The 24506-nt window shown below is 40.3% G+C and overlaps 1 protein-coding gene across 5 annotated transcripts; it reads right to left on the reverse strand.

The window, feature by feature from the left end:
- Positions 1 to 11: 11 nt before the first annotated feature.
- On the reverse strand, positions 12 to 22154 carry GABPB1 (GA binding protein transcription factor subunit beta 1). 5 transcript variants are annotated; one of them, XM_037394293.1, is made up of 9 exons: positions 21942 to 22149; positions 14635 to 14742; positions 13591 to 13758; positions 12935 to 13129; positions 11705 to 11816; positions 11207 to 11320; positions 8198 to 8383; positions 6760 to 6875; positions 12 to 1839 (listed from the first exon to the last, which is right to left on the reverse strand). In XM_037394293.1, exons 1-9 carry the CDS (start codon positions 21942 to 21944, stop codon positions 1687 to 1689), a joined length of 1155 nt encoding a protein of 384 aa, XP_037250190.1. In that variant the 5' UTR covers positions 21945 to 22149; the 3' UTR covers positions 12 to 1686. The 5 variants fall into 5 exon arrangements, with proteins under 5 accessions (XP_037250190.1, XP_037250192.1, XP_037250193.1 ...); XM_037394295.1 differs by lacking the exon at positions 21942 to 22149 and adding an exon at positions 21706 to 21834; XM_037394296.1 differs by lacking the exon at positions 21942 to 22149 and adding an exon at positions 16624 to 21301.
- Positions 22155 to 24506: the final 2352 nt, after the last annotated feature.

Raw genomic sequence — 24506 nt, forward strand, 5'->3', positions numbered from 1 at the left:
TACACTATATATATGTGGAAAAGATATTTAATTGTAAAATAGAAAAAGTAGGCCAGAGTACAGTTTTAAGGGTAATTCTTCTGTGTACAGTATAGGTAAACTAGACTTTTTGCTTAAGTTTATATAAACAATTCCATAAAAGCAGTGAAACATGGAACAACAAAGCAAAGCACAAAGAATTGTATCTTACAAAAAAGGAATCTGCACAGTAGTTCAAAATTTAATGTAACACAGCACTGAACAATCTTAAGGCAGCTCAGTCTAAGCACAGGACTAGAAGTCAGGAACTCCTGAGATCTATTCCCAGGTCTACCACAGATTCATGTGGTCTTGGGCCAGTCATTTAACACTCCCTGTGTTGCACTTATACCAGTTATAAAATTGAGACAATAACACCCACTTACCTGCCTCAGGCAGTACAGTAAGGGTTCTTTAAAAGATTTTACAATGCTCTGAAGATGTAACGTGCTATATAAATCCTAAGCATAATAGATCACTGCACAGACACACACACACAGAGTATCACAGTGAGGAACAATGATGCTAGGTAAGAAAAGCATCACTACAACATAAAAAAATTACTTGTCCAATTGCATGATTAAAATGCAAAAGTCTGTTTGGAAAAAAAAAAACATATCACTGAAATAATTTCAAGGCTATTGGGGAAAAAGAGATCAATAGGAATATTCTAAAAGAACTACTAGTTGTGTTCCAGTGGAGACATTCTTTTCTATTCGTTACTGAACTTTAAAATGTTTGTACAGGAAAACTGTAAGACACAGTGAAACTTTTAAGTTTGTAAAACAAAGTGAAGTTTCAATGCCTCCACTCACAATTTTAAATTGCCTCCAATATGTAAATTAAGATTTTTTTTTTGTTCTTTTTAATTACAAATTACATTCTTCCAAGAAATATACCATCCACAATAAAACCGGCTGCTAGTTTATTTCAAATGACCTATAGGCTAAACATTTTTCTCATTTTTCTCATCTTTGCTGAAAAATACCTATGCAAGATGTATGTGTAGAAATTATAAAAACATGCAGCATATGTACAAACTGAAAAGTTTAAAAAATATTAGCTTCATATACATGTAAATCTACTTGGATATATCTGAAATTAAATATAAAAATTTCACCACCTAAAATAAAAAAAAAACAAACCAAAAATGGTTTTCAGAGAATCTGAGACAACTACTTAAAGCTGTACAAAGATTTCCACCTGGAAATGTCTTATTCAGAGAAGTTTAAGTTGTTACCATGGAGAAATAACTGTTAATTCATTTTGCCACATAATTCATTTTCAAGCTGTCAGCTTAAATCAACATCATCACCCTTAAAACTGTTCTGTTTTTCAGAAGTTAAGATTCATACTAAAATCAAAATTTCACAAAAACATTGGCTTCTCATGTTTCTGGTTCCCTTCAAAAAGATTTATCAACTCATTTTGAAACTGTAAAAAAACCAACTATTTACAGTATTTCATTTTAAATACTTTGCACAATTTCTAAATTCAGAGTTTTTATGTTACAAGAAATTCATCAGAGCTCACGGCTTAAGTCCGGTTATCAACTTGTAGCATCTTCTCTATCATGTAATCCTGTGTCTGTACCTATATAGCGTACAGTTCAAGATTGTACTGCAGGTTTTTGAAAGTAACAGGCTTTGCAGTATGTTCATTTTTTTATTAAACAGCTTCTTTATTAGTCTGCAGGCGGTTCATTGCCTCTAACTTCTGCCGATAAGCCTCTGCTTCTTGTTCTTTCTTTAGAAGCTGCTGACGATATTTTTGTGCTTCTCTGTTTGCCTCATCCAGCTGTTTCTGAAGAGTTTCTCTTTCCTATTAGAAACAGAACCAGCAATATTTTGTCAAATATGTATCAAATGAAAGTTAAAATGGCAAATACTTTTCCTTTACATGCAGCACAAGTGTTAGGGTATCATGTAGAAATCGTTCAGTTCTTATTCGGGCAAACCTACACGAATGCTGCTGTGTAAATTAGCCACGGACTACCACACCAGACAACCCCCCACAATAAGGCTTGGAAGTTTAAATACAGTAAACCCAAGTTTCTTTAGCTGCAAAGGTATCAAGCAAGTCTTCATGGAAGAAGAGTAAAATAAAGTGGAAGCGTGGTGACCTAATACTAACATACTATGAATCATTGGAGGAATGTTAACAATTCCCTTTGTTTCTTTTTAAAATTGGAATCCAATCTAATAGGATTGTCCCTTTCTGTTGTAATTCTAATCAAACACTATAATGAAAAACTGTTACCTAGTTTGCACTAGAAAATGACAGTTGCTCACTAACCAAAATATACACATAACTGGTTTGTAAACACAGTGATCTGAAGTGACTGATACGACGCAATCCAGAGATATAATTACATCCCCAAGGGCACGTTTTTATGAATTAACAGGCATTTAGCTAGATAAGCTTTTTCAATTCCAAAGTATAACTTAAGGCTCCATCCTGCGTACAAGTTTGTTGAGGATGGCTACAAAATGGTTTCCAAGCAAAACAATATGGGAAATGCCACTTCCTATGAAGATGCCTTAGGAACTAAGGAGAATGTATTCCCATCTCCAGTGATGTAGGTACCGTTGTTTTGTTTGATGCTGCACTGGTCCAATTGAAAAAGCAATTTGCTTCGAAAATAGTTTTGTTTTGATCTTCAACAAAATACCATTTCATTAAAGTGCATCATGTTTTTATGAGTAAGGTAGCATTTGATTTCAAATCATTCTTTCCACTGTAGTTTTTAAGTAGGCACAGGGAGGTTGTCAGAGAAATGAGCTATCTCCCAGAAAAACAAAGCTCTTATCAAAAACCGAGGCCCCTTGAAAATAAGTTGCCTTTCCACCTTATTCCCATCCCAGCAGTTCTGTATCACAGTCCAATTAATACCTGTAACAATTGTTCGAGGTTTCTCCCCACACCCACCCCGAAACAGCATCCCTACTCTTCACCTCTTTAATTGCACTCACATATTTTCATGGTCAGAGCCTGAAAATACAGAATACTCTGCCTCCCTTCTACTTCCTACTGTTCTCAGTACTTGTCACAGTCACATTTAGCAGTCACATGCTGTGCTGAATGTGCTGGAATATAATGACATAGGTGATCAGATCATTGCTAACAGCAGCATCTGCATAGCAAAAACAACAGGTGAAGGAGAGATGTTATTAACACATTATACAGACTAGCTATAACACAGAACAAACTCCATTATGTGCAACTTCATTTTACATCGGGGTTTGAGAGCTGAAGGAAGCTAGCTAGGGTTCGCTTCATTTGGAGCATATGCTAATAAAATGAGAGCTCATTTGATCTAGCTTACTTATTTCAAAAGGAAGTTCAACTTCCACCTCTGAAAAATTGGATCCTGCTTTTTAAGCCACTTTATGAATGCCCAACCCCATGTAGCAACTAGACTGACAAATGCCAAATGAATGGTAGAGCCTACATGAACGATACTCCAGCACCAGCCCAACCAAAACACACTCCTATTTCTGTAAGTTATCTATGTAGCACAAGGGGAGCCAACAGCTGATGTAAAACAGCCCAAGTAGCAAGTCAGTAAACAGACTTACAAGACAATTCTCAGGGAAGCAGTCAAAACAGCTGATCCTGCTATGCGTGGAAAGCAACCTTTCCCTCTTGAGCGCACAGAGCCCTGGGATATACTGAGCTGGGCATTATTTCTCTCATGAATTTGTCACATAAAAAATGTCAGAAATCTAACATTGGCAAGAAGTAAAGCTGCTCTACCTACTGGGCTGCAGAAGAGTAAGAACCACTGGTAGCTCACTGGCCAGTGGTTCTGTGCTGCATTACAAAAAGCAAGGGACTACCACTACTATGGTGTGTGCAGACTGCAAACACTTGGGGGTAGCGAGGTTCTTAAACCACATCTTAAAGAGTATTTCCCACAGAAGAAATAAATAGAGCTGTGTACCCATGGTGAGTATAGCACATTAAGGAAGGGATAGAAAAAAAGGGAAAAAAACCCAAGTCCCAGTGGCAGATACAAGAAGATAAAACCAGTATCTACCAGACAGATTAGCAATTAAAAGCATGTAGATTAGTCCAGCAACAGGTGTAATTTTCTAGTCAATCATAGTCCTAATGTAAACAGAATGAGTTAGGCTGAGGCCAAGTATACTAACTAGGCTGTGGAAAGAAACTAATGCTTCTGGAGGAGCAATGCAGACCTACAGTGGACTGAACAGTGACAATCGGTCCCTTAACTCTGACATCTAGAACAGGGCGGACTGTATCTGGTCTGTTAACTTAATAGATCCAGAAAGTGTTCTTGGGGCATTCTGTAGAACACAACTGAAAGCCTTCTGATTATCCAAAGTCTTTTTGTATTGGTATAAAAACCTACCAAGGTAAAAATCAAGTTAGAGGATCCCGAGTGCTCTTAAGAAATCTTCCATTTTATCAGGGAATTCTCTTCATTACATGTAACTTTTAACAGTCTATATGCATTGACAACAGGGACACCCATAACTAAAATAACCAAACTAAGCATTCTTTTTGACAACAGAAAAAAACAGGGCAATGAATTCACTAATATAATTGATCTACAGTTATGATTTTTTTTTTCAGTCTAATGAAATGATCATCCTGGTTTCTAATGTGTGTCACCTTTCAAACATGCAACACAGGAAAAACAGTCAAAATCAAGAATGAAAATAAAAATTACGGTATGTTAATGAATTATGCATGAAAATGAAAAACAGTATCTGTGTGACAGGGTTTTTTGCTGCCATCCTATTTTTAAAATATCAAATTGTTTAGGAAAACTGCTATCACACTTAAAAATTAGCTGAAATGCTTGAACTTAACAGACCCAGAAGAGGAAAAATCAAAAAGGCATCACTTCAGCTTTAGGCATTCACAATAATTTCATGGGAAAGTTTCTCACCTCACATGAATGGGAGGATGTTCAACCTAAAGACTTTCAAACTACAGTTATTTTTTCATACACTGTGAATTTAAAAGAGCTGAAGGAAGCACTCTCTGCCTTGAATCAATTCTTTATAATGAAATAAAGGGACGAATCACCAGTGAGGCAAAGAAACCAAATACTAAAGGTTTTCTACATTAAAAAATATTTTAATGAGGGGAGGGGGCCCACTCCCTCCAAATTCAAGTATCTACCACCTTCTATGATGATGAAGCTTGAAGTGAACCAACTTTACGTGCACTTCTTTAATGTCCCCGTTACCAAGGTGAGGTAGCACCACAGCCCTGTGAACCACAGTAAGGCTCCTGAAGTCAACTGGCTGCCACACAGAGGCAGACGTCTGCATGTGCATTTCCAGCTGTACAGGCAGGGACAACGTCAGTCATCAAAACTTGTACTTAAAAAGTAACAGATAAAAGTAACTCGTTTAAACTAACTTCTTTTGATACTTGAGAAATGTGTTTAAAATATAGAATTGAAACTGGTCATCCTCCTAAAAGAACTATTTGTACAGTTATACTAACTATCTGTAATTAGGAACAGGTTGATTTATTCCTTAATGGATCTACATTTTTTTTCATTCACTTAACAGAATTCTCAAAATACTCAAGGAAACGTAATTTCCTTTACGAATAATTCAGGCAGATGTTTAAAAGTGTGAACAAAAGAAATGCTTTTATTGTAACAGTCATACATTTTAAAAAACTGCAGCAAGAAAATTTCAACTGTCATGATAATCTGTAATGACCACAAAGCTGCAAAAGCCGAAAGTATTTGATGTGACAACTTAGGGACAGGGAAAGCAAATGATGAAAGGTGGTAATTACTGTTATTAAACATGGATAACATATAGCACACACTGTACAATAAAACATATTCAATTAGACAGAATTTGTAATATGAACAGAAGTTGGAGAATACAGCCTTTGATAAATGAAGTATCATGGAGTTAAGAAAACAAGAACTTAGAGCCTAGCCAAGGCAGACAGCAATTTTCATAAATTTTTGACCAAAACTGGTCAGCACAGTTATAAGAAACAGAAGGAGGAATAAGATGGTTGACCTATCATGGCTAATATAAAAAAGCTACAATTTCAAATTGAACAGCTACATGTATTTGTCTTATTTAAAAAGAAAAGCTCTTAGGTGAGGTCAAAGGATGTTAGGTCTTCCACATTACCATTTTTAAAAAAAACAGGATGGTGTAAATATACTTCACAGTAAACGGCTCCAGAACTAAAAAAAAAAAAAAGGGGGGGGGTGGGGTGGGGGGGGTGTACAGATAAAAATTGGCAAACACAGCATCTACTGTTTCACATTTCCATTAACAGTTATCTAGATATCATGAATGGAAAGGAAACATTGCTCGAAATATGATCTCACTATCAGGACAAGCATGTGGTGATAACAGACAGATGAGGGGTACAGTACTCTTGTTCACTGCTAGTGGAAAGGGTCAAGTTACTCAATAATACAATGGTACCTAGTTTTAAAAACTAGTTAGTGATCTTCAAGGAAAAACAAAAAAATAAAGTTATCATATACTGAAAACAAAGGTCACTTTTATGTGTACAGAGGATGAAGCAAACAGATCTCCTATGTTCTTTTTACAACTTCATAGAAGACAAAATTTCAGTAACAGGGGAGGCTGAGCAAGTTATTGTTTCACACACTTCATTCTGTGGTAACACAGAAATCAAACTCTAGAACAAAAAAAACCACAACCAGATACTCAGTGCTGAACACTCTGATTAACACATATCACTTAATATATTCCTTACTTCTATTTCTGCAGACTCCACGCGATTTTCAACAATCTCAATACACTGTCTCTTCACTGGTGGTTCTTCACTTATCACAGTTTCTTCAGCAATGTCTGTGGCTGGAACTGTTAGTACTGAAGACATATTTGTACATATAAATATATTTACTTCAAACAGTATTTGCACTACATAAAAATCATACAATTAAGTAATTTATTAACAGCAATAAAATGCAGAGACATTCACTTATGAAAACAAATAAAGTTCAGTATAAAGTCTGTATGGTGAAAATTTACTAAACACTTTAGCTGCTTGCATGCTACTATTTTTAAAATTCTTTGTTACTGATGTCTACAAGAATTAGTTGTCACTCTGGAGTATCATTGCCATTTTTCAGAGAGTAAACCAACATGGAAGTGAACTGCAGCAGAGTTACCAGCCTGTAACTCATGTAGCAGACCATCTTCATAATGTTTCTGAAGCAAATACTAAATACGAAACTGTTATTTTGATTAATTAGAACACCTTAGGCAATCTGAAAATCCAGCAGTTACTAACCTTGAAGGACAAACAATAAGGGCTCCAAAGAAATTCATACTCCAAGTTACTCATGCAACCATCTGGCAATTAAATGTCGTAACTGTCACTTCAGTTACTACCCACACACATTCATGCTTTCCGATAACTAGCTGTACTTGCTCAGACTGTGAACCAAATAATTTGTCTCCAGTGTACAACTCTTCAAGCTCCACACTGGGAGACCTCATGAAGAAACCAGAGAAGGAACCATTTTTGTCTAAATAGTAAGTGGCAGAGCATCTTTAAAAGAAACCACCCAACACATATGCATGTCACAAAATAGCACTTATTACACCAACAGCTTCCACAAACAAGGTACATATGGCCCAACAGTACAATCTGCATTGCCCTGGCTTCACTGGTTATGCCACTGCTCCTCTAAAACTTCAAGCATGTAAGACTTGAGTTTTGTCCTGTTAAGAACACGTTCCACTGGACTTGCATATCTTGCTTGATATATCAGGTTTCTAAACCCAAGCCTCACCTCCTCATCTTTCCAGCAAGACAACCACCTAAGTATTGGAGGGCAGCTTTTGTTTTACTCCATCTTTTAGTTTTCATAACAAGTTTCCAACAATCAAACTTAGTGAAGGTAAAGCAAATAGTTATCACTTTTCCCTTAAATGACTCATTTCTCCTCCATACAGTTTAGTAATTCTTCCATTTTTTTTCCTAATGCAGAGACTCAGCTGACATGGTAATTCACTGAACAGCAGCAGCTCATGCGTCTATGAGCCTTTTGCAGTTTAAGAATTCAAAGATGTATTTAAACTGCTAATTACACAAAGTTGTCCAAGCTATTTGCACCTAATAATTTATTATTATTACTGTAACTACAATAGCTCCTCAAGCTCAAACCATACAAGTTTCCACTCACCTTGCTGTCCATCAGGCATGGTCACAATGATTGGTTGCCCTATTCCACTGGTTGGAATTGAGTGCAGGTTACCAAGCTGAATGCCGTCTGTAACTATAGTAATTACTTGTTGACCCCCAGAACTGACAACTTGTTGAATAGCACCATCCACAGATTCTGCAGTCACAACTTCTTCTGTGGCCACAACTATCAACAGATTAGTAAATGAATTAAGTCAATTTATAAATTAAGCTTTAAGATTTCAAAGGCATTTTGGTACAGCTAAGAAAAAAAATCACTTCCATTGTCTTAAAATTTGATGTCACACCCCTCCCCCTCCAATGCCTTACTACATATTATATTGTTAATAGAAATATTTCACTAGGCCAACACAGAGAACTAACATATTGAACTATACATGCAACTCTGTCCTGGTTTGCCTTGCTCGATATAGTAATTTATTTTTTTTATTTAGCATGTTTCCTAATAGATATACCCCACTCAAAACTGACACTTGGGGTTCAGTGTTAACATGGCTACAAGAACAAGAGTTGTTTTTAAGAACACAACTAACTTCTGCATTGTACACAAGCTGGACTAAATTACACTGACAGCAGAATTAAAAAAAAAATAGTAATTAAGCTTGAAATTACTCCTCAGCCAGCACTTTGCCAGGTGTACCTCAGGACCCAGTTGTGATTTCTCTGGTTACCATAATGGTCTTCAAGACAGTAACAGACTGAAGGACCTCTAGACAACCTTAAAAGTTTAGTCTGTACTACATGGGTGCTTCAAACACATCCACAACTTAATTATACAAAGTATGAAATAGGACTAAAGGAAAAGTGCTACAGAGCTGAAATTTTTACACCTTTAAACAAGAACGATAAAGCTTAAAAAGTAAAATAAACATTGTATGTATATAATTTTATAGTTAAAAATACAAACTCCTAGCTGAACTAAACATTTCAAATTCATGATTTGATAATAAATATACAGCAGTGAACCCTCACAGTTCTATATTGTACCTATAAATCAAGGTAACATAAGGCAGACTGCATTCAGAACTACAACACACAGCTCAGCTTGCACTATACATTGTAACTGGGGTCTCGCACTACCAGCCTTATTTTTAAAGCAACAAAATACTGAGACAAAGAGCAAGATCACTAGTAGCACAATCACAGAATTTCAAACACACTCTGTATTTTATTTTCAAATTGTCAAGGTACAAGCAAAGCCTTTGATTTAAATAACAGATATTAGAGTACTTCCTATCTAGAGATAAAATTAAAACCCTATAGACTGTGTTGTGACGCTCGAGATGAGAGAAGGTACATAAAAGCCTGAAGCTTTCATCTTTTAAGTTAATTACAATATCACACAACACACAAAAATCACTCTGTGGTTCACATAACGACTGCAGCCATTGTCTTCTGAAGATTCGAACACAGAAAAAAAGAATCCTACAGAGGGTGGAAGTAATGACAGGTAGCCTGGGAGGAATACAGAGAAATTGTCTGAGCAGCCAGGGATCAGGTTAGGAAAGCTAAAGCCCTGATGGAATTAAATCTGGCCAGGGGCATCAAGGGCAACAAGAAAAGCTTCTGTAGGTAATAAAAGAAAGACTAGGGAAAGTGTAGGCCCTCTCCAGAAGGAAACAGGAGACCTGGTTACCCAGGACATGGAGAAGGCTGAGGTACTCTGTGACTTTCTTGCCTCGGTCTTCACTGGCAGGTGCTCCAGCCCCACTGCCCAAGTTGCAGAAGGCAAAGGCAGGGGCTGGGAGAATGGAGAACCACCCGCTGTAGGAGATCATCAGGTTCAATACCACCTAAGGAACCTGAAGGTGCATAGTCCATGGGACCTGATGAGGTCCTTCTCAAACCTGTTAATGGTAATTACTAGTCTTTATTATCCACTCTGATGCTGTAAGATACCTGGCTGCTATCTCTTTATTCACTTTGCATGTTGAAATGAACAAAAGTGAAAAGGTACAGAAAAACAAGCAACACATTACTCAAACAATGGACAAATATATCCAGGGCAACTTGCAGAGTATGGAGTATGAAACCGTGACAAAAGTTGTGTTTTTTTCACACAAAGCAATAACTGGCAAAGATCCATGGGGCGGGGCGAAGGGGTTTTGTGTTAAGAAACAGGAATGCAAAACTTGGGAACTGAGGCAATGGAATTCCTTGTGCCTTTCTGGCTTCTTATGGCCTTATGGAATAAGAGAGGGTGCATATGGCTGCAGTGAGAGAGACAGGCTGTTTCTTCCTAGGAGAACGACAATGTATTGCTAGGCCAGGGGTCCTCAAACTATGGCCCGTGGGCCAGATACGGCCCCGCAGGGTCCTCAATCTGGCCCCCGGTATTTACAGAACCCCCCTGCCCCCCCCCCCCCCGCCGGGGGTTGGGGGGCGAAACCAAGCAGCCGCAGATGACCTCCTGCCACTTAACCCGCGCGCCGGCCCCCTGTTTGAAAAGTTTGAGGACCCCTGTGCTAGGCTTACATTTACCTGCAATGTCATGACAGCCTACCAGCCTGAAGTGGGACACTAACCACTAAATAGTCCAAATGCAAGTAGAATGACTCAGTGTTGAAAAGATGACCCACAGACATTCTAATGGGCAAACCGCACATTAAGATTGCCAAATGTTCTTGTGACTTTTGTGTGAAAGATTTGAAATAACTCCTGACAAAGTGTATGCAGGCAAATTGGGGACCGTCTCCCAACATTTAACAGAAGCAACTAAACCATATATAGACAAAGATGTAAATTCAACCTCCTGATCTATGCTTGCTTTCAGCAAGATGAATGCTACTCACATTAGGTCCAGAAATCTTATTAAGAAATAATAGTACATATGAATCTGGCAACCTTCCAAGTGAAAGTAAAGGAAAAAATTTGTTCATGCTGAAACAAGGAAGATTGTAATCTCATTTCTGTATGAACTGTATCTCCAGAAGTACCAGTTATGTACTTTTAGTTTATTAAATGAGGTTAAATGCCTTAGTTTTCTAACCTGGTGTTTCTGAAGAATTAGACAGTGGAGCTGATGCTTCTGCCAAAGCTGCCAATGTGGCTAATACTGATGTCGATGAATTTCCAAACTGTACAGCAGACACTCCTGTTTCATCTAGTAGGACAGGGAAAAAAAGTTAGCTGATAAATTTAAAAACAGTGAAGTCCCTTTTTTCATTATTATTGCACTGAAGCTTGTAACACTCACTCTGTTCTCAGCAACACTCTGCTGAACTAAAGTGCTATTCTGAAGGCAAGTTTGTTAAGCGAATACAGTTTCTTACAATTTATCTCTGAAGACTGGTGTTTTCAGTACCTAAATACTTACAACACAAAAAACACTGAAGAGGAACACAGTAACTACTCTATTCTTACCCCTGTTTTTCCTCAAACCTTTCCACCAAATGGTGAAAATCAATTGAAGTATAAAATCCTAGTAGCTATCCTATAGGCATCTAAATACTAGTCCCATTTGATGTATTTGCAGAAGATACCAGACCTGTTAGGTTCACCACCCCTCCAGGTCCAATGATAAACTGTGGTGTTGCTGCATGTATCGTCACAGTGTCCGGGCTCTCTGGATTTGTATTGATTTGGTTCTGCATTGCAATCTAAGAGACAAACGTAGTATCATCATTCCAGCTGTAGTTATAAGGAAGTTATTTACTCTGTAAGAACTAGAATTACTGCACATTCCACCCAAACAGGGAGGATCTGCCTCATTATACTCATGCAACATATACACATCATGTCACATCCTGTGCTCTGTGCAAGTACATGAGAAACTTTTTTTTTTTGTCTGCAATCTAAGGACAAAAGATCTATTCAAGTGAAAGAGAATGACACACCACTACTTCTCCTTTCCATTTACTGTGAACAAAAGAGGACCATATAAAGACAAGGCCCTTTTGTAGATATGCAAGCTCACGTATCTAAAATGGAGGCCTGAAGAACCAAGGCTGCTGTGGCAGCTACATGCCATGAAAATCAGCTCCAACAGCTTAGTAATGGCCATGAATTGTAGATTACAGTCTTCCTTTTGTCTTTCTTGCAATTATTGACTTTTATTTACTATATGCTTTCTGCAGTGAAAAGGCTAAAGGAACAGACCAGAAGTTCATACAGTTCAAGATGCAGGGGAACAACAGATTTATACAGTGGCATGATTTTTCGTTTGCTTTCTATTTTTTTCTCAATAACGCTTAGCACTTAATTTGGCTTTAAGAACACTACTGAACAACAAGTACACAGTTCCATGTAAGTATCTATAATAAGCCTGGTCCCAATCACTTCAACAAGTCAATTCTAGTTTTTCTAATTCAGGAAAAATTGCCATCTCTTCTCTCCTCTCCTGATCTCCAGGGACATGAATATCCATACATGGAGCTAACCCAACACTAGGGTATCAAAATGTATTGGCAGAGTAGGGAGTTAAGTTTTATACCTTGCCTGTGATGACTCCACCTAGTTGTGTGTACTACAACACTCAAATTTAAGAAAATAAAGGATACTTATCCTTGACTTTGTAGACTGTGAAAATGTTCTTTGACGAACTAATGTTTATTAACATTAATCTCATTTCCATGTCATGAAGTAGACTGAGCTTAGCATTATCAGGCAATATATGGTCTCATATCTCTCACACTAAGCTTTTAATACAGCAGCTGTATCACGTGTGTAAACAAGTACCTTTCTGTAAATTCCCTTAACATCATAAATCAAAAGTTACCTGTAATATTTCTGCAAGGTCTTCATTTCCATTGTCTACTGCAATATCTAAAGCCGTTTTGCAAAATTTACTTTGAGCATGAACATCCACTCCATATTTTATTAAGAGTTCTACAACTTCTTGATGGTTATGTTCAGTGGCCCAGTGAAGCGCAGTCATTTTGAGCATGTCCTTCGCATTTACATCAGCGCCATGCTACAAACAAGATCATTGCATGAACTATGTTAGTAAAAGTATCTGAATTAAATAATGCTGGTCACAGAATGAAGTCCCGGATAGTCTTTCTCCATCAGTAATGTCTTGTTACCTTACATTTACAGATTTATTAGAAGTACTTCAATCTAACTACCAAATAAATTATTTACCTCAAAAGATTAAAGAGTCCCCAAGACATAACATGTCTTGGTTCTTAAAGCTGTTACTCGCACAATGTCAAATGAGGAAGTAGTCTTATTTTGAAACAGCAGTAAGTAATCACTGGAAATCATGATGATTTTAATGCTAAAATAAATTACAGTTTAATAGGAAAACAAAGCACCCAGTGCACACAGTATAAATATTTCAATGTTGGTTTCATGACTAAAAGAAATTTTCAAATGTCTGATCATAAACCATAGTTATATCCCATCCTCCGACCTTGTTTCAGCAGTCTTTACCTTAAGTAAGACTTCTACTATGCTGGCATGGCCTTCTGATGCTGCCATATGTAATGGAGTTCTGTCCACTTTGGTTCTGGCATCCCGACTTACACCTGCTCGCAGCAACACTTCTGTTGTTGAGTAGTGTCCATACTGTGCTGCTAGATGAAGTGGAGATGTTCCCAACTGCAAATGTAATGGAAAAAGTGGAGTTTCAACAGATGTCAGTATTAAGTATTTCTTCTTATTCTGGGGCTAGAAAACTCAGGTGTCAGGCCACCACTTCAAAATCATTTTCCCTTGCAGTCTCAAGGAAAGAAGCCATTGGGGCTTTTACAGAATGTGAAGAGAAGAATAAGAAAAGTTTACAATTTTTTCCCCAAAATAATCACAACACACTAAAACTAGCTCACTGGAAGCAACTTTTTGAGGTCTGTACTTTGTTTTTTTTAGTCTTTGAGGTGTGACGTTTCAAGGGGTCTAACCCCATTCTTAGTATTGGCCAACATGCCACACCAACGTTGGAAGGGACCACTGGAAGTCACTTAAATCCAATCTCCTGCTCAAAACAGAGTCAGCTTAAAAGTTAGGTCACTAAGTAGATTAAGGCTCTTAAGGGCTTCTAAATACCCTAGAATTTTAGGTACCTGACCTCCCTGTTACAACTTGTTCAAAAACAGACACCTCCAAAAGACAACTCTGAGCCTCTATATCAGGGAACACTCAGCTGTACATATTAGGCAGTTGTGACTGCTTTCTTAAATCAGATCTCTTATTATACTAAATGCACAAACACAATAACTAGGAGGATGATTGCTGCTTTCTCCCATGAACCACTCCAAAGCTCATCTTAAAAGCCATCAGAATGAGCTCATTCAGTCTGTTACTAAAATCAGTAGGAGGTCATATGAAGAAACAGACAATTTTAATTCTTAATTAGACATTAGATGATGTGACTGCAGAATTCCAAGAAGAAACTCCCAAGGCTTGCACTACAAATGCTTAACTGTAATAATCCTATTTTCTTCTTCAGGTACCAAACACTGCAAAAGTTTTCATTACCCAATCTGTGGTAAAAGGTGCTCCATTTGCCATCAAAATGCGAACTTCATCATCTTGACCTGCTCGTGCAGCTTCTAAAAGTTTCTTTCCCAAATCTACTAGTGACATCTAGTGAAGGACATAAAGGAATATAAAGAAAAAAAAAAACAAAATTAGTATCATTGTAAGTATACAAATGCCACTGTCATTTTTTTAAAATTACTATTTCTGAACTACTCTGAAAAGCTCAAAAACTGGGGTATTTTAGTCATGAAAACAAGCTTTATTGACTGCAATAAGCAGCCTGATTTTAGAATTACTTTTGTCAACCAAACAGAACTGACACGGGGGTGAAGATTTCAGTATTACAATGCTGCAACCACAGCAGCTGTAAAGTTGTATCAAACTAAATTTAAACTGAACTGGATGCACATTTCTTACAGCAGAAAGTGGTTCAGAAGCTCTCACCTGATACCACACTCTTCTCCAGCTTTGTCCAGCTTCCAAATGGTACTACATCATGGCGATGTCACACACCCAAAGGCACTACATTCACTTATCCAAAAAGCCTACACATATTTAAGAGGTGCCACTACGTAAACGCATTCAGGTATGAAACAACACCTTTCTGAAGTCTTGTCCATCACTATCACTTCATTTTGTTCACCCTAAAATATAATGTCTTTATTTCTAGCTACAAAACAACACAATAAACATACTATTGTACTACATGCATCAGATACGCGAACTAAAATGTCCACCTGAAACCAAACATTACTACCTGCTTCAACTGTCTACAGCTACAAAAAAAACATGTTAAGTGCAAACTTTTGATTGAGACATGACCAAAACCAAAAAACTTTCACATCATCTTTAGATAATCCCCCTTTTACAGCACTGAAAGTTCCATACAATGGAGCATGCAAAACTACATGTAGACAAGTGACACCTATATATGTCTCTGTTGCATCAAAGATTTCCGAGTATAACATCTTTTTAAAACCACACTATTTCGTACTTGCTATTAAATTTGTTCAGTAAAAAGAAAGTTAAGAACTAAACACTACCAACCAAAACGTATCATTAACGTTTTAGACCTGTATCTATGTTTTCCACTACCAGGATGCTAAGAATGGAATTACTTTCACCAGTCCAGTTTCCAGCCACAAAGTTAAGCCTGCATTCGTAGTAACAGCAGTTGCAAGGCCATGCAGCCAATTTCCTACACAAAGTTAAGAGTGTATCAGTTCAGAAAGAAATGCCATTAAAAATATACTTCTATCAGAAACCCAACATATTTAGAAAGTTCTCCATTGGCTCAACTGGTAAAAATCTGTGTGGCATATTGCTCAACAAGGTGAAAACTACTGACTTTGGAAGAAATTAGAAAGCAAGACAAATACTGCAAATGCAGAACTCCACCACGTATCAGTAGAGCGGTGAACTGGAACAGGACTTTTTGTCTACAGAACTGACTTCCAAATACTTCTCCATTTATGTCCATCCTTCTAGTACACATGGACATATTCATTTGTCTCCGGCCAGAAAAGGGAAGAGGAACAGGGAGGTGGCAGGACAGGACAAATACTGACAATGGGAAAAGGAAGGAAAGAAGGAGCAGTCAGATGCAGAGGAAGGGACAACAGCTGACTCTCTTCCATAAAGAGAAAAAGAGAAACAGGAATAAGAGAAAATCTACTGTCCCTGTTAAAGGGAGTCCCCAGGAGTAACGATATAAAACAATAGGACAGAGAGGGCATTTGGCAAGTGCAGCAGTGAAAGGAGGACTATAGCACGCACGCCCTTTTATTTTTTTTTTCCAGGGGGTGCAATTTAAGAAGGAAAAGAGCACACACAGACACACACACTTGTTCTGGTGGTCTAATACCACCACATCAAGGTCCTCAGAAGCAAAAGGAAAGCTGGAACTCAATGCAAAATACTGAAGTGAGGAATTAACTCAGAAAGACAATAATTAATTTTTCTTGTGTTGATTTTTGGTTTACATACCAGTAGAGAAAAGGAACTAAGAAAGTCTTCTTTTGGAATTACAGAATAATTGAGGCTGAGGGGGACTTCTCGAGGTCACCTAGTTCAATCTTCCAGTCAGAGGTGGCCCAGCATGGCCAGGCTCAGTCCTGCTGAGTTTTGCATGTCTCTGTGGGTGAAAATCCCACCACTTCTTCGGCCTCATTCCAGTGTCTAACCACCCTCACAGTAAGAGCTGCCTTCTGTGTGTAACTGTCTTTCTCCCCTAACCAAAAAGACAGCCTTGATGACAAGCTTATACTTTATGTCCATTAGACAATAAAAATAGGTGAATTAAATTACTGTCCGCACATTTAACAACTACACCTATTCAGAACCCATGGACCACATCTATACTGGTGAAAAACCGCAAAGCTGTTATCAACACCCCATGCAGCAAAACAGACCAGAAAAAAAAAATCAGTTACAGTAGTCTGAAAAATAAGAGTCTCAGTCCCAGGAGATGTTAGGGACAAACTTCAGCCTGAGATCAACACCTTTTCAGAGTCTCTCTGAACCACTACTGCTGAACACACTGTCCAAGTGACAGTACATCAGCTCTCATCTCAACGCAAAAAGCTAAACAGCTTTGTACTACATGCAGTAAGAAATGTTCTAAACAAGGGAAAAGAGGGACATGGAAAATCATACATGATTTAACCTTCATTACCACATATTACTTACATTAACCAACACTCTCTTGGTTGATATAAAGTAGTTGTATTTTAAACAAGCACAAAGCATCACAGAAATTTACATATGTTTCTTGATGCAGAATTTTAACTTCAGTTAAAACATCACAAATTTAGTTTAGAAATTAAGTTCCAGTTCTCATACTTGAAAGAACGCTTGGGCCATCTAGTGGAAGAAAGTTAAAAAAGTAGCAAAATTACACTGTTGAACTCAAAAATAAAATGACATTGTTATGTCACTAATCCATGAACAACAGCAACTGAAGGAGCCTTTGCAACAAAACTCATACCTATTTAGTCACTTTTAACCAACAAATACTAACATTGACAAAATTTATCAAGAGTAGTCAACCAAAAGTTGATTTCTACTTTGTAGACGATTCCAAGTACCAATATTGTAAGGTCAGGAAACCCTTGAGTAATAACATGCCCCACACCTCCCCCACACTCTTCCACTGCTAGTACTGCGACATAACAAAAAGGCTCTGCAGTGTCAGAATTTCCCTTTCTTCCCTTTCCAGAAAAATACTTCAGCTGCTTTCTTGAGATCATTTAGTAACGCTACAATAGCACAGTGATACTATCACAAGCAAAGTTATATATAGTACAATAATATATATTTAAAATTTAAATGAGATTTCCATTTCAAAGCAGTACTCTTGGTTAACTACTGCTACTATGCCATACAGTGTTACAAATCAACTCTACTGAGTTAGCGTGTCAGAAGGTAACTCCTCAGTAACTGTGTCATTTCCACCAAGCTGGGCTAGCACAACAGCTGGGTAATGTTTTATAAGAGGATTCTTTTAGACAATAAAAACATCACTGCCTCTGAAATACAGTCTTGAGACTGTTACAGTTATTCTTACGGCAATCTTGAGTATGTTTCCAGACTTCTAAGAGCTCCCATGCAAGTGTGAGAACAGGAGGTTTTGTCTACAATTGAGTAAATAGGGAAGAGCTTCTGCCGGGTTTGGACTTCTTTGCATTAATCACCTCCTGAACTTCCACATTTCATTACTGCAATGCATTCTGTATGGTATCATTTGCCAGATGCCACAATTAACTGGCAATGAAAACAGAGATCAAATTATTATTGCTATTTTACTTCTGTTCAACAGGAAATCCTACTGCTTTTTTGTATCCACGTTAGATTTAAGTTTTTATACATTTTATAAAACTCTGAACATCACGCTGTGATCAGAAGGGTATATAACAGCACTTGAACGGAGTTTAGGTGGAACTGTGTGTGAAATGGGCTCTGCGGGGAGGGACAGGAGCTGAAAAGCATGCAGCTTGGGAAGCGTGGGCTACCACACCATAGCCTACAGACAATAGAGCAGCAGATTCTGCAGTCCAAAGGAAGACGACCGTTTGGCTTAAAATACTGCAGCACCTTTCAGACCGGTGTCCTGTCCCAAGGATCCTGGACACAGCCTTATTCCCCCTTCTGCCACTGCAGTGGTGAACATCAGCTGGTCAGAATCAGCAGGCACAAAACAGTTGTTGCAGAACACCTGCTAACACACAGATCTTGCAGCCACCAGTGTACTTCTACCAAGGAACACTCCCGAGAGACATTTTTTACACTAGAAAAGCATGAACTGCAGCAGTGCAATTTACAAGAAAGTAAACTACATCAATATACACCATATCTGTGATAAGGATTTGCAATCATTCCTAAAAAATCCAGGACAAAGTTCCATAGAATGCTAATTGAACAGGTTTCCCTACTGACTTGACACACAACAGAACTGTACTTGGAAGATAGCTTGAGATCTATCATCTCTCACACCCACTACATCTGGAAAAAGAATGCTCTTGCAGAATGTCTTTTTCTTTCCACTTCAAAAAAACCCAACCTGCTTCCCCAAACCTGACCTTCAGAAGTGCTATCCTCCCCCCAGTTTCAACACTGCACAGTATCGCTAGAAATTCAGAAACAGCCATTTCTAATTTTGTATGTCTATCTATACCAAGGTCAGAAATATTTTGAAGTAAAGCAGTTATTCCTATTTATAAGCTAAAGTCTTTAATCAAGCACTCAGTTTTGATCATTATTATAATTGAAATAATACGATCCACTTTTTTTTTTTTAACATCCTGACATAACAGCACAATACCTGAACTCATAACAGCTCTTCAAATAGTTTATTTCAATTAGTTTTGTAACTTTTAAAGGAACCGGAAGGTCTGCATTACACCTAAGTGTTTTCCCATGTACTAGCATCTCCTAAGCACTTTGGTATGATTTAACCATGTATGTAATTTAATAGTGATTACAAGTTAAATGGGATAAACTCAAAAATTCCTATAGTGTTTCCTAAGGGAATTATACCCTTACAAATGTATTTTGACAACGATTTCATGTAGTACTTCGTATCTTAGGCTTAGAGTATCCACACTTCTATTACAATAATGAAAATCACACTAATATGCTAATAGCAGTTGGCTTTAATTCCAGTGATTCCAGCTTTCCTCTATGACTGTGTTGTGTTTGTAACTAAATTCTCTCTAGTTTGTTTAAACAGCAACATGACCTTCATGTTGGACAATGTATGCAGCAGATGAAAAATGTTTGATCTGAGAAAAGAGATCAGAAAAGCAAACATTGTTGAATAGCTTAGTGGTTAAGACAGTCAAGCCTGTATTTACGCAAGTCTGTCCTCCAATTAGGTTCATACATTAATTTAAATCGGCACCAATCATCAACTCCATTAAATAACACAGATGGTAGAAAAGTCTTGTCCTTAAAGGAGAGCACAGATTTGGCCATTATCATCTGCAACAAAATGCAACATCTGAAAAAATATTATTCAACAAGAGTGAACCACTGGCACCAACCAAGATTTGGGTTGGCACTGCCAGCAAGCTTTCACAGATCATTTTGGCACTAGATACAAAAAGGTTACATTACAGCAGCTATGATTGACATGAAGCATCTAAGGGCTTGTGATGTAGCCTTTGAACTGTACTACAGCCTTCAGACTCTGTCTCAGATTAACTGAAACTTAAAAATATCCTCAAACAAAAACCACCAGCCTGTCTGTTTTATTATAAAGAAGCATCTGTTTTATTGTGAGGAATCTTCCTCAACAGTTTCTGTCTGACACACAGGCCTAAAAACACCCCTAGAAAACAAACTGTTTTCAGTAAAGTGGGTCACGAACAAGACTCTACACCTAGGGCATGCTGATCTGCCATGTATAATCTTAACCTCATGCAGATTTACGTACCCTTTGAGTATTTCTGTGTGCACAAGCACTTCAACCAAATTGCTTAGTCTTAGTACTACTTCAGAAGTCACGATTTAAAAAAACCACACCCAAACATTAAGCTACAGTACTCCAAGGTGTGCATTCGTAACTTTTAGCACATTTCACAGTAATATGCAGCATTTGCCATCAAATGAAAGCTACCTGAGCAAGAAGGTTAAATGACAACATACAACTGCTTTGGGTTAAAAACTCTTTAAGCACAGAAGACTTCCTACAGGAGATTTCACTGACGCGCTAAGGGACAGCGTCTCGCCGACAGAAACTAATCTAGGAGAGAAAACCACAGTCCGAACGAACGCGTTTTGTGCCACGTTTATACTCCCACCACATGCTTTATTGAGTGCAAAGCAGGAGTTACAGATGCGGGGCGAGGGCCGCTGCGGAGGAGGGCAGAGCTCCCCTCCCCGCGGAGCTGCCTCTCCTCAGGGCACCTTTGGCGCCAATCTCCGGCACGCGGCTCTGCCGCCCGCGGGGCGCCGGGCCGTGACGGAACCGGCCCCCCGGCCCCCCGTGAGGCCCCAGACCGGCCCCCGCGGCCCAGACCGGGCTGCCCGGCAGGGAAAGACGCGGGCCCAGCAGGATCCGCGCAGCTCCTCAGCGCCTGGGCCCCTCGCCCAGCGCGTCGCGCTCGCCAGGGCCTGCGCGGCGGCCGCGGCAGCGCGAGAGGGGCCACCGGTGGCGACGGGCGCTCGGTCCCCGCGACGCCCCGACCCCCCGACCCGCCGGCCGCGCGGCGGCCCCCCACCCCCGCGCAGCCCCTGCCCCACAGGCCGCGCCCGGCGCCCCGCGGGCCGCCCAGGCCGCCGCCGCGGCCCAGACCGCCGCCGGCTCTGCCCGCGCCCCCCGCGCGGCGGGGTCCCCGGAAGGCCGGCCAGCGCGCCCGCTCTCCCCAACAGGAAATCCTGGCTGGGCTGGGCGCTGCGGAGGGAGCCGCGGCGCCGGGTTCCGGGGGAAGTGGAATTATTTTTTACCAGCGAAGAGATCAACTTCCACATCCGGTAACAGGGCCCTATACAAAGGCGCAGACTGACCTGGAAAAGCTTGGCCGGCCCGGGGGGGTGAGGGAGAGACGGGGCGCGGGGATGGGGCCTTACCGTGCTGCCGGCCGGGCCGCCGCCGCCGCGACAACAACCAGGGGCGTCGGAGGCCGCCGCTCATCGGCGCCCAAAAGCCCCACACAAAAGTCCCCGCTGCGCCTGGCGGAGGGACACGGCGAGGGGAGGGGAGGGGCGCCGTGCCGCGCCGCGGAGCCCCGCCGCCAGCGCGCACCCGGGCGTGAGGCGGCGCGGGCCGCCCGCGGGCAGCGCTTCGAGGGGCGCCCGGCACTTACCATGGGGTGCGGGTATTATCTTATTACACAAATATCCCCGACAAAAGGGGCTCGGCGGAGGGATACGGCCTCGGTGCCGCCTGCCGCGCATGCGCGGCGGCGCGGGGAAAGGCGGGGAAGCGGAGACTGGAGGGGCCCGCCATGTTCCGTCCCGCTTCCCGCCCGGCGGGGGGCAGGGCGCCGCCTGCCCGCAGCCCTGGGCCGGCCCCGGCGGGTGCAGGCGAGCTGTGGGCCCGCCGGGGGGAGCCTCCCTAGAAACAGCTTCAGAAATACGGAAGGGGGCCGCCGTGCCGCGCGCTGGCCTCGCTGAGGCTCCGCTCTGCCGCGGGGCAGTGGGGGTTGCGCTTCCCGCCTCATGGCTGCTGGAGCTCCCAGGCGAGGGTGCCCTGCCCGAGCGAGGGACTTGCTGGCTTGCCTCCCCTGGGCAGGGCTTTAGCTATGCTTTGGGATCATGGGTGACGTGCGGAATTAAACTTTATAACTCAGGATAGGTTATAAAGAAGGTATGTTTAATTCACCGGTGGGCATCAGGGTGGATAATTCCAAAAGCACCTGCTGCCCTGACTTCATTGTGCACGTGTGATTTAAAGTATACATTCATACATATTCAATAGATGCCCGAGAATATGTTGGGTTAGGATAATTAGTCTTATCAAGAAGTCATTAACATAAGTTTCCTCCCATTTGCGCTTGTGCACTGTCTCCTGATGGTGGTTGTGGGGGCCGTTGTCTCGAGTTTCTTCAAAACCAAAAAACAGGACAGATTGCATACCCGCAGTGTCTTCTTATCTGCACATGAGCATCCCAGGTCCATCTTACCAATACAAAGGGCCCCAGGATCGGGCCTAATTTGCAAAGTTATACTGTGAAGCTCGTCTTTGTACATACAATGAGAGTTTTAATTATTCTAAGTTTTCCCTATCCTATTAATCTAGTTATTTCTAAGCCTTCTATCATGGGGATAGGACATGGATGATGAATCCAAGGTGATCCTAAGCCCTTGCTGCGCTGTGAGAGAGCCTTCAGTCCCAAACTGGCTGTGGACCTGACATCCCAGCCCTTGAAATGGTCCAGCTTTTGTTTCAATGATGTGAAATGAGTCGTGCTCATGTTCTCCCCAAAGCTATTCCAAGTCACAGATCTTGATACCATCATAAAGCATAGATTCCATAATCTTCATCCTTCAGAAAAAGGATATCAATCACAAAATTCCACTTGGTTACTTTGGAGATCGTACTACCCACTAGATACTCTTAATCGGAGGAATACTTGTAAAGTTGTTTACAGATCTTTGATTTTTTTGCCTTTGACTTAGCTAACACAGCTTTGGACAATAAACTGTATTCCAAAGTGCAAACATCACAAATACCAGAACTGAATCCAAGAGTCACTGCCGAAATAGACCCGTGAAGTTCAGGCGAGGAAACCGCACTTCCCACACGCAGCGGCAGAACTGCCCTCGGCTGAGCCTGATGGCAGGGCTGACACCGCCCTGGCCGACAGCGCTCTCTCCAGTTCCTGCAGTATTTTTGGTCTGAGTCAGGCTTTAGGGAGGAATTCTACATACGCTTTTTGGAAAGCCAGATAATTCTTTCCATGTTGCCACCTGGCTGACTCAGTGGTATTTCTAGGAGTGATCAGCCAGAAGGCGGCACTAGAGAGCAAGTGCAGACGCCCCCTCGCGGGGTTGTCGCTTGTCACCAGAGTATAGAAACCTCAAATCCAGCCTTCATCACGTCCCTTTTCAGTTTTTGGTAACTGTCTGCGTTTCTCAACAAGCATTCAGCTTGCCATATTAAGGGTTTTCATTTACCCGGTAGCAGGGGATACAGAAAACGTTACAATGTCCTGGCAGGTATGCACCAACAGGCAGGAATGCCTCATGGCGTTAGCCACAGCTCTATGGAAAACCAAAACGTTCTGCGCTACTGAAAATCTTTTACAGAGGTGAAGAATGCAGTCAGCATTTAGTCCATTAGCACTGTATATGAGTTTTCATTGTTATGATCATGACTTCCATCTTTAAAATAATCATGTCTAATGCTGGGAGGGTTTGACACATTCACCAAAAGTACATTTAAAAGAGAGGCATTTGATGTCTGATGTAGGCAAGTCTAAACACATTTCATCTCTGTAAAGTACCTAGTCTCTTTCTCTTTATTTTACCCTGCTTTATGATAGTAATTTATAGTTTTTCTTAACCGAATAATTAATACATTCTATTAAAAAGCACACTGACTTCTACTGTTTAAAACTATTTATTCAATACTGCTACACAGTAACTTACGTGCTGATAGGAAAATGTATTTTAACCTAAGGCAACACCACCTATAATGCAATCAACATATTGGCATGTTTTAACAAGTTCTTGAATATGCTAAAGCTAACTATATGGGCAGGTCCTCCCCAACACTTTTCTATATATGGTTGAGGTTTGCCCATACAACTAAGACCAAAATATTTTGAAACACAATTTCTTCATATATGAGAAACAATAAAAGGGACACTCCAAATCCAGTTTGGAGAGCAGCAAGTATGATGCTCAACATTAGTTTGCACACTTGG

This window comes from Falco rusticolus, chromosome 7 (assembly GCF_015220075.1).
Source record: "Falco rusticolus isolate bFalRus1 chromosome 7, bFalRus1.pri, whole genome shotgun sequence".
In the NCBI taxonomy this organism is placed as follows: domain Eukaryota; kingdom Metazoa; phylum Chordata; class Aves; order Falconiformes; family Falconidae; genus Falco; species Falco rusticolus.

Excerpts from the sequence above, each read along its gene's own strand:
- GABPB1 (XM_037394293.1), bottom strand. Across the intron at positions 13,759-14,634 it reads CACCTTTTACCACAGATTGG|TTGGGAACATCTCCACTTCA; the intron begins GTAATGAAAACT and ends TTACATTTGCAG. Across the intron at positions 1,840-6,759 it reads TGGAGTCTGCAGAAATAGAA|GAAAGAGAAACTCTTCAGAA; the intron begins GTAAGGAATATA and ends TGTTTCTAATAG.